A 16,386-nucleotide genomic window follows, 5' to 3' on the forward strand; every position below is an offset into this window, starting at 1 on the left:
AAAATGCAACAGAGATGGGACTAGTCATTCCTACCTAATTCGGGGGAGGGGGCCAAGGAATTCAGTGGTGATAACCGTTCTTCTTAGTTGGCTCATGACTAAAAAAAAATCTTGGAATAAATGCCAGAATCGGTTTTCTCGTGCCAAAAAACCCCCCAATACCAATTTTCACAATATTCGATTGATAAACACCTCATCTCCCAGAATAGTGAAAAATGGAAACTTCAAAAAAAAATTTTTTTCTTTTTAGTCATGAGCCAACTAAAAAAACCGGTTATCACCACTGAATTCCTTGGTCCCGAATTAGGTAGGAATGACTAGTCCCGTCTCTGTTGCATTTTGAAGTTGAAAAAAACTAGGACAGTATAATAACACTAATAGACAATCTGTTGAACACGTTCATTCGTTCGGACATGTTTTCTCTAGGTTTTCTGCTTGGTTTTCTGTAGAGTAAAACGGAAAATGCAGAAAGATTCTACGAATGCTCTACTAGTCGTTTTTATAGTAGTGGACATGTTAACGCTTTTGTCTATTAGTGCAATGAACTGATTAATATCAAATATGTTGTTTTTATTTACACTAAAGGCCTAGGGCACGTTTTATGATCTGCACCTGCCGTAGAGCATCCTGAAATATCTCTTCAATTTCCTGAAGCCCTTCGATAACTTCAGGCGGCAGCATATTTGCATTGGCCGCGGTGGAGGCAGCTGCAACCTGTACGGCAGGTGCTGGTGGTGCGGTTTCACCGTCGGCCTGTGGATTGCCTAATTTTTTTCTTAATTTTATAAGAGAACCATTTTTAGAATCTGCATCGAGACAAGTTTGGGAATTTTAACATATGTAAAGAAAGTTTTGAGACTAAATTCAAGCGAACGCAATTTGAACACCAAAGAAGCAATTTGAAAATTTCTCTCAGTGGTAGTTAGATTTATTCTGAAACTGAACGGACCATTGTCTTCGATTTTTCGAAGTATGTATCAAACCTTTAAAATCATGCTTTGGCAGACCGATTTGTCAATTTCTTTCAACTTTCTCTCAATCCATTCAACCAATTGTTGCACGTTTCAAGTATTTTGGACTTTCGCCTATAACATACATCCAAAAATAAACGAGAAATAATTAATTTGGTGTCTTTTTGTGAAGTTGAAAAGATGGTCCTTTTCTCATGGAAATGCTATTTTTTAAGAAGTGAGCCATTATTGTGGCTTTTTCTGCTTGTAAAACACAATTTTGTCTTTAATCAGATAGTTCTCAACAAATTCTATCGATTTCAACAATAAATGGTTGATAATAGAGCAAGTAATGGAGGTTTAACCTTACGTTTCAGCACTAAATTTTCGAATAATAGCTTTAAAACACCTTCCAAAGAAGATCATACCATACAAACACCCCTTTATCAGAGTTCGGTTTATCAACGTCTCTAGCCATTTATAGTAGTGCCCAACACATTATCAATGGAAGAGAAACCACTTGAACTTGATTCGTGGTTCGATTTGGCGAGTAATGTTTCACTCTCCAAAATGTTGAATTTTTCAATGCAACATGCTATGAGGCGAAGTGAACAGCCAATATTGGCACTATTTGGAATTTTTTCGTAACTTATTTAGCTGATTGCTATTGATCGTGTCTAAATATATTCTTTTGGTTCAAATTCGGATGTGCTGTAACCATAAGAATAAACAAAAATGAATGGTTGCTTGACCAATCCGGTTTTCGCTACTTGATGACAATTTTGAAGGGTTTGAGCATTTAAATTCGGAATACGACCGGACTTTCTGCTTTTTCAAGAATCTTTGTCTTCATATTAAGTTCATGAAACACAACACATGGTTCGAAGACAGATTGGTTCATCTTTAGACATATGCAGAATTTTGTTTGTGTTTAGCTTGCCAAAACCATTTGAGACACTTTTTCGCAAGAGTCAAGCGCAATAAGGACACACTATATAAACGCCATCTATTAATAACCGGCTAACTAGTAACTACAATGTAAATCATACGTATCTGTTTCCCCTTTTTATTCACTCCCTTCCTCTCTCGCTATACTTTTATATTGTAGTTAGCCTGTTTTACAAAGATGCCGTTTCTGTGTAAGATGTGTGACGTCACAATGTATTTGGATGGATAGCGCTCGACTCTCGCTTTTTCGTAAATCCAATTTGTACGTCATCGCGAATGGAATTTTTTGTGTAAATCGTGTTTGACAGTAGAGTAGGAGTCCCGTTAAGTCTCCTATGTGCATTGGTTGACATGTTTGATTTTGTTTATGTAGCGCAATAAACGCCTGCATTTAGTCTCAAAACTTTCTTTACATATGTTATATACGCTCCTGTAGCACAAGTATTTGAGTTAGAAAAAAAGAGTACTTAAGTACTTTACTTTTTCTTAAAAGAAAAAAAAAAACACTATTTCTGCTCGATATTTGCGAGTAAATTTTGAAACGTTTGAATTTATTGAATGAAATAATAATAATAAAATAATATTTATGTGTGTTTTTTATGATGGCGAAGGAACATTATTTATGAAAAATTTATGCCTAAAATCACAAAAAAAACATATGTCTGGTCAAAACTAATCAGAAACTGTATCGGGTAAAGATTTCCATCACAAAAAACACAATTCTTTGTATAAATATCCTAAATAGCATACAAGACGAAAGAGTTTCTGATTTGTTTCCGGGCAGAAATATATATTTTTTTCTTTTTATTTTTCTCTCGCCATCACAAAAAACATAAGTTTTCATGAAGAATATTTTATTATAACTTTCCATTCAATAGATTCGAAAGTTTTATTTATTAAATTTCATGCAAATCTTGAGCAAAAAGTGTTTTTCCTTCGAATAGTCAAACGTTCTGAGTGGAATGAAAAACCTCACAATCATCCCCATGTGAAATTTTAGAATAGGATGGAAGCGTTTAATAAAGTTAATTTTTCTTATGCGAAATATAATGCGTTTTACTTTGTTTTGCTGTTGTTGTACTACAGGGGCGTGTCTATATTAGATTGTATTCACACCTTGTTGATCACACCTGTGCGGCTTGGAAGGAGGGCGTGCAAGGTGCTGGAACGCACCGTTATTATCAATAAAACGGTGCGTTCATATTGATGCATTGCACCTTCCATTACCTGCCTTCCGATGGCACTTCCAAATCACGTGCGCAGGCAATCCATTGGGATCTCCTCGTGATCTATGTGTGGATAAACGAAAAACTTTCAACTCATTGTTCCTGATTGTCTATGAAAATTTTGAGTTCTTTGGAGGTGCAAGAAATTTCGACATTTACGGTGTGGCATCAGGTATCAACTACACAATAAGGTTCTTTGAAAATTGAAAAAAGCATGGTTTGACGAACCGAAAAAATTAATCGGTCGAAGTAATCGGGCCCATGAATCGTGCGTTGAAGTTGTCGGATGTGTTCTGCGAATTGGACTTTTAATACAAAAGCTCACAAATTTTACGTATTTGTCCACAGTCAATTGGAAGAAAATCGAGGAATGTGTAAGCATAATGGGTTTACGGCGATTTGGATGAACCTGGGTTTTTAGAGAACGACAATTTAACGATGATGAAGATGAAGATTAGCGTAATACTTTGATGCAATTTATGCAATACGAAGGTGAATTTCTTGAATGCAATCAACTTGATTTTACTAGGGCTGTTACTTAACTTGTTTCGACTTTTGGCGATGAAGCACCATCCTTCAGCACTGTGAAAAACTGGTACAATGAATTCAATCGTGGCTGTGGTTCGCTCAAAGATGAGCCCCATGAAGGTCGTCCAAAATCAGTTGTGTTTCCACAAAACATCGATGCTGTCAGAAACATGATAATGGAAGATCGTCATGTGACTTACCGTGAGATTGAGGCATCTTTGGGCATTTCTGTTAAAAGCATATACACGATTTTGCATGAACATTTGGCCGTGAAAAAACTTTGCTCGCGTTGGATCCCACATAAATTGACCGATGATCAAAAAATGGCTCGCGTGAATTGGTGTAAAGAAATGCTCAACAAATACAATCGAGGTGCATCAAAAGACATTTATAAGATCGTCACATGTGTTGAATCATGGATCTATGGATATGAGCCCGAAAGTAAACAGCAGTCAACTGTATGGGTCTTCCAAAGTGAAGATAACCCAACGAAAGTTGTTCGAGCAAGAAGCAATTCGAAGCAAATGGTCGCCTGTTTTTTCGCGGTAAGTGGACATGTAGCAAACGCTCCACTAAAGCATCGTAGGACGGTCAATTCTGATTGGTACACCACCATTTGTTGGCCCAAAGTGTTTGATGAATTGAGAAAAAACGAACGCCGTCGCAGAATATGATCTCTCACACATATCATCAAACAACTGAATATTTGACCACTCAAAAGTTCGAATTGATGGGTCATCCGCCGTACAGTCCTGATTTGGCACCCAACGATTTCTTTTTGTTCCCGTACGTGAATAATAAACTGTGTGGTCAACGATTTTCGACGCCCGAAGAAGCAGTTGATGCGATCAAAACACACGTTTTGGAGGTGTCTCACGCGGAATGGAAAACTGTTATGACAAATGGTTAAAGCGAATGCAAAAGTGTATCGATCATCGTGGAGAGTACTTTGAAAAAAAATAAAGCCATTTTCACTGATGAATTATTGTTTTTTATTATTAGGCCAAAAATATAAGTAACAGCCTACGTAATAGGCATGCAATGGAATTTTATAACGAAGAATTCGAATATAATTTTGACGAATTGAGTCATGAAATTGAATATTTTCGCTTCGACGAGCAAATTAATCATACCGACAATTGATGAATTTTTTAAATAAATGACCAAAATATATTATTTATCTTAAAAAATCAAGATAAGATACCAAAAAAAAAGACAAAATATAAGATAAACCTAGATAAGATAGGGGACGGAAACCATTAGCTAGTTTTTTATATTCCAAGTAAAAACTAGGAAAATTAGAAAAAACTAGCAAAAACTAGAAAAATTAGCTAAAATTATTTGATCCGCCATTTTGATATTGTGCCATGATTTGGTAACTATTAAAAGAAACAAGCATTGGTTTCTCTCCCCTAGGTATCTATCTTATCTTTCGCGATGAAAGCTTTATTTGAATGTCTTTAAAATGGAATATATAAAAATAAAGAAAGATTTTTTTTAATATTAATTAGTTTAATTAGATTAATATTTTATGCGTTAACTCAGTCACACAATGCAAGCTGTAAGAATAAAACGGTCGAATATTTTTACGTGGGTAAGGCAGAGACAAAGAATGGTATCGTCACTGTATTGATTGATTTGTGTATGATTTATTGTCAAAAATCCCGTTATTCATCTAATCATGGAAATACATAATTTGCACACATAGATGTTTGTAGTAAAGCATGGACATTTAGATAGACAAATTGTCTCATTTAGTTCAAACATTTATATTTGTTATTTTCACTTTTATACGCCGATTATTTTAAAAACTAATCTGCTTCGTAGCGCTATTTATATATCTAATGAAAATGAGAACTGTGTGCACACGAAGATATTGGAAGTGAATTTGATCTGAATGAATTGGAAGTGAATTTAATCTGTTCACATTGAACACTTGCTATAATATCTTTGTACATTCGGAACGTTGCCTAGAACGTTGCATTGCGTCAGTAGTCCATATTGACAGTAAAAATGAAGGAATTTTTGTCACAAAATTGATATCAGAAATGTTGTGTTTCAAATTTTGGTTTCGTAACTCGTTCTTCACTTCGACAGAGGTTTTTAATTTGATAATTCTAACGAGTAACTATGAGAGAAAATTTAAAAAAATGCTTCGAATCAATGTGTCCAGTATATCAAGCCGGGTTTGGTTACTTACTCTTCGGCTGTAAACATCTTTTAATCAATCAATCAATCAATTTATTCCATATAATAAATTTACTCAATTTAGAATGTTATTTTTTGTGAAAAAATAACGTGTGCAAAGTTTCAGCTCATTACGATATAATTTATGGCTTCCATACAAAAATCCATATTTTTGGTAACAATTGTATGAAAATTGTGTCGAAAATAACTTGTATCGCCAAATTAATATCAAATTCGTTTTTTTGTGCCAAAAAACGCACCAATACAAACTCTTTGAGTGTTTAGTGTTTACACTACATATAAAATACCAATTTTGGACGGAAAATTAAAATTTTCTCATTGGACAAGTATTATGAACACAGAAACAAATATTGGAGTACGCTTACTCGCACTTGCGGTGTTAGTAGAGGCTTTACCCCTCAAAATGAGTTACGCACTCTATTTAACTCTATCCATATTATATATGGATAGCTGAAGTTCGTAGCTTTCCAACGATATATAGATCATTACCTTAACTTTCATATGCTCAGAAAGAAGGCCATTCGAAGAAAAACTGAAAAAGTGCGTCCGAACATTTTTCGAATCCATACCTTAGGAACTTACGCAACAAAATTTAAAAATTTAAAGGGACATGTATGCTCGGTTTTCATCCTACTTTCGAATAGAATTAGTTTCCGGCGATTTAAGAAATGTCTCGAAAAAAATGCAGACAGACAAACAAATCATTTCACAAATTTCGTGTTTTTTCGAAAGATTTTTTGGAATGATTGTATTTCGTGCACTTTTCAATCGATTCCAACAAAAAAAAATTCAACACTATCTACCCAAACTCCATTTTCCGAATATGCCATTTTTCAGAAAATTGTTTGGGTGGTCAAAAATGGACAAAACGAAAAATTTATAATTTTTTTGAAGCGCTGCCTAGCGGTCAAATTTTTTGATTTTCAATTTTTTTTGCTTGATTCTTTATAAGGGCCCCAGACGTTATCCAAATATGAATCGTTGCGGCGAAACAGTAGCTCTTATTTTTCTCCAAATAATACTGCAACATGAAGTTTTTTTCACACGGTTTATTTGTTGTAATACAACAAATAAACTATTCATAAAAAACTTTATGTTGCAGTCTTATTTGGAGAAAAATAAGAGCTACTCTTTCGCCGCAACGATTCATATGTGGTAGCCCGTTCCTGCGACCCTCCATCTCGATTTTCATTTCTTTACAGTATATATAGAGTGACGCAAAAATACATATCACATATAAATATGTGTATATGTATTTTGGCATTGCGTCACTTGGGGACTGCCGTCCCCCGTGATAATTTTTTTTTCATGGTATGCGATTTTTCGCACTTTCGAGCCTGCAAATAAATATCTACCCAAAAACCAATTGTCAAATGGATATAAAATGAAAGGCTGATCCTTTCTAGATGTGTCTTAGCTCAAGTGTAAAAAACTTTAGAATAAAAAATATATTTTTGACAATAATTCATACACTCCGCCCAAAGGCAGCTATGTACTAGAGGGTTAAAGATTCAAAACTAGATGAATGTATGGACTTTTAGGTTTTTTGGCTTCAAATGCCATAAATTATGGCTCAGAATGGGGACAGACAATTTTCAGTGGTGTGTGGTATACACATTTTTTATCTTTGACTTGAGGCATAAATATATGAAATTCTTAAAAGAAACTATGGAGTCTTTTTCGAGAAAATATCCGTTATGTATGTTATTATATTGAAATTTTTGAAACGCAAATGACACCATTCGATAGATTACTTCAAGGTCTCGTCTCCAACGAATATGCATATGTCCTGTGTATGTCAAGTCTAAGTGACACAGCGACTGTATGAAAAAAGTAAAAAAATCGGTGAAATTTTCAAAAGAAATCGTTGGACTTTTTGCCGAGAAAATTTATGTGTGTAAATCACTCCGAATTGAAATTTTTGAACCAAAAATGGCACCATTCGATAGCTGGCTTTAAGAACTTTCCAACGATATGCATATGTCTGGGGCAGTAATATGCAGGGGGATTTAAATATCAGAATCGAGTACGCAAAAATATAAGAAATAATACTTACTCGTTTTAAGAAAATAAATGTGCAAAAGAAATATGTACACACAGGAACAATTGAAGTCTTTCTCGTTCGCTCGTCGGTCACACACAGGAAACAAAAAACCAAGAACAATTTAATGTCGCAGGAGAGCACTTAATGGTAACGATTGAACGTTTTATAATTGCCGGATTTTGTTTTTAAGAAATATAAGAGCAGTTATTTTTTAAGTTTTAATTTAATGGCTTAATGATACAATTTTATGCTCTGAATAATACACTAGCATGTGCTTTGACAGTTAACATTTAAATGTGCTCAGCTTGACATTCTGCTGAATTCAATTCAGCGAGTTTAGTGTTGTTTCTTTCAACATATGACAGTCTGTGCATCAGCAAACACAAGCACGTGTAATCAAAAAAGTCGCATAGCACATTTTTGTCGGTACGCAAATATCTCATTCTGTGTGTGCACTGTGTAAATTAAACAGTTTATTTCGATTCCAAGCGAAATTATTGTTATTCATTCGAATTTATCGTTTAATTTTCGTCGTAACTTTTCATCCTTTCACTCTTCAAAATGGGTCGCAAAGGTTTATTTGCCGAAAAACCAAAAAAAGGTCCTGGTAGAAAGGCTAAGAAGCAAGGCCCACCAGTGCTTAGTAGACAATTCAAAGGTAAATAACAATTTATTCAGAATTTCATTGATTTTATTCAATCGTTTTGATATTTTTTAAGCATTGTTATACTGTAAATAAATTCATCTGAATTGTTGTATATTTTAGCTGAAAAAGAGAATAAAGATGAACAAATATTGTCACATCGGCAAAAACAGCGTTTGGTGAAACGTGTAAAGAAGCAAGAAGAGAAGAAAATTAAAATGAGCGGTTATGGCCGTAATAAAAATAAACAAAATCAACCGAAAAAGGTATACGCCAGTGACACAGATGAAGAAGAAAGTGATGCTGAGGAAAATCAAGTGGAAAGTGGCGAGGAAAGTGACGAAAGTGAAAGTGGAACTCGTGGTTTTACCGATGACAATAATGAATGGCTAAAACCAAAAAAGTCAAACCAATCAGCTGAAGAGGAAATTGAAGAAGACAGTGAAGAGATAGAAGAAGAATTGGAAGAAGAATCGGAAAATGATGACAATTTAAAGGTATAAACATTTTAGCCAACTTACTTTTATTGATTATTTAATGCTTCACGATTGAATAGGTTGAAAGTTTGGCAAACTACACCGATGATGATGATGACGAGGAGGATGACGATGATATGTTTGATAGCGATGAAGACGAAGCAGAGGATGATGATAATGATGATGATGAGGAGGATTTGCTGCCAATTGAAAAGAAAAATCGACAACTTCGAATCAAGCAGGCGAAAGAAGCCAAAATGGCCGAAGAAGAATTGCAAGAAAGTTTGGCAAATCAAGAAGTATTCGAATTTCCCGATGAAAATGACGATACACCAGTCACATTGCAAATTGTACAACAACGAATTAAGGATATATCGGTTGTATTGGCCGATTTTAATCGGCGACGTTTGCCAAACAAATCACGTCAAGACTATTTGGAATTGTTACGTAAAGATTTGTGCATGTATTACAGTTACAATGATTTTCTAATGGAAAAATTGATGCAAATCTTTCCAGTAAATGAACTATTTGAATATTTAGAAGCATCGGAGGTACCACGGCCGCTAACAATTCGTACAAATAGCTTGAAAACACGTCGTCGTGATTTGGCTGCAGCTCTAATCAATCGTGGCGTCAACTTGGATCCACTTGGTAAATGGACCAAAGTTGGTTTAGTTGTTTACAATTCGAATGTTCCATTGGGCGCCACACCTGAATATCTAGCTGGACATTATATGATCCAAGGTTTGTACGATATAATTCATAGCATGACATGAACGATTATTTAATAGAATTTGCATTTAAATTGAAAATATTTCAGGCGCAAGTAGTATGTTACCCGTAATGTCATTAGCACCGCAAGAGAATGAGCGTGTATTGGATTTGTGTGCAGCACCCGGTGGTAAGAGTTCACACATTTCAGCACTCATGAAAAATACCGGCGTACTATTTTCAAACGATGCAAATCGTGATCGTATTAAAGCGGTTGTTGGTAATTTCCATCGATTGGGCGTAATGAATGCGGTCGTTAGTTGTGAAGATGGTTGTAAATACAAGAGCATAATGACTGGATTTGATCGAATTTTAGTCGATGCCCCATGCACTGGAACCGGTGTCATTTCAAAAGATCCAAGTGCAAAAACATCAAAATCCGAAATTGATGTACAACGTTGTTACAATATACAACGAAAATTATTGCTAACCGCTATCGATTGTGTGAGTGCTAAGAGTCCAACTGGTGGTTATATTGTCTATTCAACATGTTCCATTTTACCCGAAGAAAATGAATGGGTCATTGATTATGTACTGAAGAAACGAAACGTTAAACTTGTTTCAACTGGTCTTGATTTTGGAACGGAAGGTTTTGTAAACTATCGCCAACATCGATTCCATCCAACAATGAAACTTACACGTCGCTACTATCCACACACGCACAATATGGATGGATTCTTTGTTGCAAAACTCAAGAAATTCTCCGATGTTATTCCAATTTCAAAAGATGGCGACAATGAAAACGATACAGAAATCGTTGACGAAAATTCCACATCGAATGTTGAAACGGAATCCACTAACGGTGACACAACCGATCAAACAAAAGGTAAAAAGCGAAAATTAGCTGGCAAACCAACATTAACGCCAGAAGAGAAGAAACGTAAAAAGGAAGAAGAAGAAAAGAAATACGTGGCCAAGGTGTATGAAAAACCACAGAAAATTACAAAGAAGAAGAAGAAGCCACAAAGTAATGAGAAAACACAGAAGAATGTGAAACAACAAAAAAATAAAAATAATAAAAAGAAAAATTAAAATTATTATTAATGCCATTATTAATATACGATTTATATAATAAAATTTAAATACACTTTTATGAATTGAATAAAATATATGGATATTTTTTTGTTAAATCAAATCAAGACGTTTTTGACTTCATTGACATGTATTTTTTTTCTTCAATTAAACGAATTATCGTTTTCAAAAATAACATATGCTTCTTACGCAGAACAAAATGTGTTCCGATTAATTTTCATTTTAAAATCGACTTTCTATTATTTTATTTCTTTGATGAGGTTTTATAGTGTATTATAGTTTTTTTTCTATTCTTGTGACAAGAGGTAAGGTGCTTCTACGAAATCGGTAATTAAAAGTCAATTCAGAATTAATAGTTGATTTAGATGCAAATTTTAATCAGCCGACTTTTTATTTAGCACATATATAAATATATATATAATAAATGAATCAACAGTTCTAAGAAATTTAAGGGAAAAATCATTTTCAAAAATGCTTACCCAGGGATGAAATTCAAAAGTTTTTTAAGCAAAATAATCCATAAAAACCGGCGCGTAAAAAATAATATTAATAAAACGAGTCATATTTTTATATATAATAAAATCACCGTCATTCGTATAAGTTTTATTTTATTTTCCAAACTATGCGTCAATAGATTAAATATCAGCAATGAAATTTCGATAAAACACTGCTCGAATGTTCTACCGAAATGTCTCCGAAAAATGAAAAATATTTATATGTGTATAATAAAATAAATTATTGAAAGATTTTCCGCTAAAAGTAAACATGAAAATGCTGCCTCCAGTGTTTTTTTTTCTCTATCTCTCTCTATCTTTCTTTTTTCTCTATCTCTCTTACTCTCTCTCTCTCTCTTTAAATTTAAAAGTAAATTAAATATGTTGAAATTAATATAAAATGAATATATCTAAAACAAAATCTCCTAACGTCATGCGTTTTTTGTCTCGTTACATAAAAATGTGAACATGCAATTTGTATTTGATTTTAAATACAGAAATGTAGATTTTGAAATCGATATACAGTTTTTAAAAAAGGAGAAAATTAAAACGGTAAATTTACTCTAAAAAATTGTGTGTAGTGCATCTCTCTACTAAAAGGAGTGTATTTCTTAACAGATACTTCAATTATGGTTACTGTTACATAATTATTACGGTTTCAGAGGAATATAGATGTGCTTTTTAATTTAATTTTCTTTCGTTTTGATTGTGTTATTGTTATTTGTCGGATATTTCTTGACGATCGGTCATAACGTTGCGTAATTTTTTATTTGTATATGGGACAATTGGTGGTTTTTCCGGTTGTTCACCACCGTTGAACGGTAAAGTTCGTTTTCCATTCGAATTGTGCTCTTCACCTCCTAATGCCTCAATCTTCCTGAAACTCTGTTTTAACATCGAGAATAAAATAACAAGAGAAAAAAAAAATCATTTATAAAAAATGTCTTAAAAATATGAAATTAAATTTTTGATGGAAATGTTCTTTACCTGAATTGGGCTCGAGATGAATGTGTATGTGATTGGATCGGGTGACTGTAATATTTCATTGCTCTGCAGCTCCTGTACATAGATACTGTGGCTCTGTGAGATTTTGCGCGGATATTGCTGGGCACGGACGTTGACCGGTAACGGTGACAATGTCACATCATCTGATGCTCTTAGACGTAAAACAAACTCTTTCATATCATGCACATAAATGCGATTATAAAAATCGATGATGTCACAACGATTGTTGTCCGTTCCCAATACTTCACGATAAATATTACTTTCCGCCTGCGGTTGTGTACGATATGCAGTCATGATGTCTTTGAATTTGGTTGGTAGATTTCGGGCACGAGCAAATATATAAATAGAGCACATGATCAATTGATCCAAATGACGATCCTTCATGAGATCAATGCGATGTAAAATGGAATACTCAAACGTAGTCCATATCTTTTGCAGATACTGATTCGTCTTTAAATTTAAATCGGTGGCAAGCGTTTCTATGCGAACAAATGCCAATTTATAGAATTTTCGAAAGAATAGCCCAATCGAACTGCTAATTGTGTCTTCTTGCTTTGGTAATGAATGATGTCGAGAAAGCCAGTCATTAATTTCTGCCCATAATGGTGACTCCTTTTCCCAAGCGAGCGATTCAAGGCATTGTTCCTCGATCTAATTTTAGATGATGAAATAAAATACATTTGTGACGAAATGTTAAGAAAAAAAAAATTAAAACCATCAGTTTCGCTCATCATCATTTTTATTTTTTAAATTGAAATGAAATTGTCAGTGCATCAGTCATTTGTACCAAAGAAAAAATAGATAAATTTTTACAAACGACCAATAACCGCAACGTTTTTTTTTTTTTTTTTTTTGATTGATAACGCAACAGTAATACTTACAGCATTCAAATGTTTTATGAGATCACGGCTTAAGATGCCTTCTTCATTCGATATGATGATTTCGATCAGTTTGTAAAAGTAAAAGGCGTTTATTTTGAAGCAGTCCAAAATCCATGGGAATTTGTGAGAAGCGCCGTAAGCATAGATGACTATTTCAACCGATGTAGCCATTAGCATCATATGGAATTTTGAATTTTTCAAAATCTTTGCGGCGAAATGAAGAGAGAAATTCGTTCATCAATCGATTTTAATAGATTTTAATATGTTAAAAATTCAAAAATAAAATAAAGTAATGCTTGAATAATTCAATTTAACTTACGTTTGGATTAAAGTTCTGTTTTTGGCTTCGCTCTTTGCGAATGATCTTCTCAAGTAAATTATAATAAAGCTTAACGGCTAAGTCAAAACGATCGTTGGCCGAATTGGTTTTAAATTCGTTGAGGAATTTTTCGCGCATGGTTTTTAGTATGGATTCGACTTCTGGTAATGGATTCACGCCACAAGTGCTGAAGAGATCTTTTAAACTTTTACTCGGTTCGGCTGATGAGCTATTCAAATGTTGATGCAAACGATTGACATTTTGTGTTGCATTCGATACCGGTGATGCTAAAACTGAATCACGATTTGGCAAATTGTGCCGGGCACTGAGCGGAGTATCAGGTACCAATGTTTTGATGATTTGTGAATGTGTTTTTGGATCGGATACATTATCGGATGGAGCCTGTAGCAAAAATATTCCCTCATCAATTTTTCCAACGCGTCGAACGTACGCTTCATACTGTTTCTTCAATGATTTTATATTGTTTTCGTAGTTTTGTGCCGATAAAATGCCCAAAAAGGTGTTTGCATTACCTTTTAGAACATTATCTTTGAAAAATCTCTGTATCAATTCTTTCCAATTGTGTGATTTAATTTCAAGTGCATCAATTTCGGATGTGGACTGCTGTGTGCACAACTCTTTTATTATTGAAACCGGTTCGTTGTCAATGGGTTTTTTGTCCTTTGTAAGTGCAGCAGCAGCTGGACCGAATTTCATATTCAATAAATCATCACGTTTGTCGGCCACAATATTTGCAAATATCAAATCAATGCAACACAATAGCATGTGAAACGATGTCACAATATCCATGTTATATTCGGAATTTTCACCTTGTGCCAATATGAATAAATACCAGCAAAATTCATATACATTGTTTGGTGTACATTTATTGGCCTGTTTTGATTTTTTTCCCTTTTGTGGCGTTGATATTGATGTGGCCGCTAGCGCTGCTTCCTCTGAATTATTTGGGCTCGTAAAATATTCACAGAAAATCGATGAGTATTTTTCGTATGCCAATATCGATACAGATAAACTGGTACGTAGACGCATGAATCGTTCACGGCATTCACTCGATGTGCTCACCATACTGATCCATTGTTCAGTTTTCTTTAAAAACTCATAAATTTTTATATTGCACAAACGAAGTAGTTTTGTTAAAGAAATGTCCGATAATTCATTGGATTTATGAGTTAGGTGAACATAAAGTGCACAACAAAGCCATTGAATCTCTCCACCCTTTATGTGTATAAAGATGAAACAAACAAATAAAATCAGAAAAACAATTACACATTTTTTAATCATAAATACAAACATTTCAATGGTTAATCAATTGCAGTAGATGCAAACAATAAAATATATATATAAGAAACAGGCACTGGACTCATTTCGGGGTTTTTATTCAACTCACCTCTAGCGTATGATCGTTACGAATGGATCGGTAATTATCCCATGTTTGGTCTATTATCAATTCATCGATGTCCAATTCCTCGCAAATGTGTACATATTTGCGTTTAACTCTATCATCGATCTCATCATTCGAATCATTGGTCAACATTTTTATTTGTTGTTTATTTTAAACTAAACTGCACACTAATTTAAATCTATTTTCTCTATGTTTGTTTGATGTGTTTGGCTGTTTGAAATAGATTGCTAGTGAAAAGAGCTTCGTTCGTTTTGCTCGCTCGTGCAAAACCGACAACAAAAGCAATGAACTTCGCTACACCTTTCTCACACTCTCTTTGTGTCTCTCTGTGTGTGTATAGTATATACACGAATAAAAAAAAATAAAAATTGTGAACACGAAAAATGGCGCCAATTATGTTTGACCTCTCTTTTTCACTTGGTTTTGTAACTAATCACCGATTTGCCGTCGTTTATCTCATACACATTCCATACATAAGTCAAAGTACTTCACGTAAACGTAGCATTTGGCGCAAAATGCACCGTCAATTATAAAAAAACATGTGGAAAATAAAATACTTGGTTTCGTTTGGCTTTTGGATTCGGACAATTGTAATTTATATTTATCACTATATTATAGACGAATGACGTTCCCGCTTGATGATAAAAAAACTCATAGGTTTTGGCGCGCTGTCATCATCACAACAGCCGTATCGTTATCCCTATCGGAAAACAGTCACTTTACAGTATTCAGCGCCAATCAACAAGGGTCGCACATACAACAAGTACATTTTTTTGCAATTTTTAAATTATTTTTGAGTATAGAAATTCGAAAAAAAGGTTAAAAATACTCAACGAATAAACGAATAGAGATGCATTTTTTTATTACAACTTCAAAGAAAATTTAATTGACTGTATTAATTGCTGGATGCTGAATAAGAAAGGATTGATTTAAATGTAAACATTGATATCATTAAATTGAAAAAAAAAAATCTGAAAAAATAGAATAGCAAAATATTTCACCAAAAATAAAATAAAATTTATTATTTATAATATGATACATATTTTTAAATTGAAAAACGTTTTTTGTTTCTTAATTTCAAATTTTTATTTTTATTTTCACCAGTAAAGAAATTGAGAAAAGAAAGCAAAACGTGTATTCTCGTGATAATGCTTTAAAAAAAAAAAACAAATGTTGTCGTTGGAATAATTGACGAAAAAAATTCAAACGATTTGTATGAAAATATTCTAAATGCAATTCAAGTATATAATTCGCGATTGTTTTTTATTTTTGTCACTCAAAGTGTAGTAGAAAAACCGAATTCTAATTGTTAGTATTAATGTTATCATATAATCTAAGTCTGGTCGGACATATGTTATATACGAAAAAAATTTAAAATTGTTTTCTTGAGAAAAAGAATGTATTTTTTTCCTTTTTTTATTATGATAAATTACGTTGG

At 33.6% G+C, this 16,386-nt stretch overlaps 2 protein-coding genes and 1 long non-coding RNA gene across 3 annotated transcripts; 1 reads left to right on the forward strand and 2 right to left on the reverse strand.

Annotated features, from left to right (window-relative positions):
• Positions 1–17: 17 nt before the first annotated feature.
• LOC116338561 lies at positions 18–8,194 on the reverse strand. Its single transcript, XR_004200905.1, has 3 exons — positions 7,917–8,194; positions 3,015–3,187; positions 18–764 (listed from the first exon to the last, which is right to left on the reverse strand). It is a non-coding gene; the product is annotated as an uncharacterized LOC116338561 (long non-coding RNA).
• Positions 8,195–8,287: 93 nt separating this feature from the next.
• LOC116338560 (25S rRNA (cytosine-C(5))-methyltransferase nop2-like) lies at positions 8,288–10,841 on the forward strand. The gene is made up of 4 exons (XM_031763910.1): positions 8,288–8,562; positions 8,671–9,044; positions 9,104–9,767; positions 9,844–10,841. The coding sequence occupies exons 1-4, from the start codon at positions 8,466–8,468 to the stop codon at positions 10,824–10,826; spliced, it is 2,118 nt and encodes a 705-aa protein (XP_031619770.1). The 5' UTR covers positions 8,288–8,465; the 3' UTR covers positions 10,827–10,841.
• Positions 10,842–11,417: 576 nt separating this feature from the next.
• On the reverse strand, positions 11,418–15,595 carry LOC116338741 (retinoblastoma-like protein 1). Its single transcript, XM_031764183.1, has 5 exons — positions 14,934–15,595; positions 13,526–14,761; positions 13,207–13,410; positions 12,308–12,976; positions 11,418–12,205 (listed from the first exon to the last, which is right to left on the reverse strand). The coding sequence occupies exons 1-5, from the start codon at positions 15,078–15,080 to the stop codon at positions 12,038–12,040; spliced, it is 2,424 nt and encodes an 807-aa protein (XP_031620043.1). The 5' UTR covers positions 15,081–15,595; the 3' UTR covers positions 11,418–12,037.
• Positions 15,596–16,386: the final 791 nt, after the last annotated feature.

This window comes from Contarinia nasturtii, unplaced genomic scaffold, assembly GCF_009176525.2.
Source record: "Contarinia nasturtii isolate CC-2019 unplaced genomic scaffold, AAFC_CNas_1.1 Cnas_scaffold_414, whole genome shotgun sequence".
Classification (NCBI taxonomy): Eukaryota; Metazoa; Arthropoda; class Insecta; order Diptera; family Cecidomyiidae; genus Contarinia; species Contarinia nasturtii.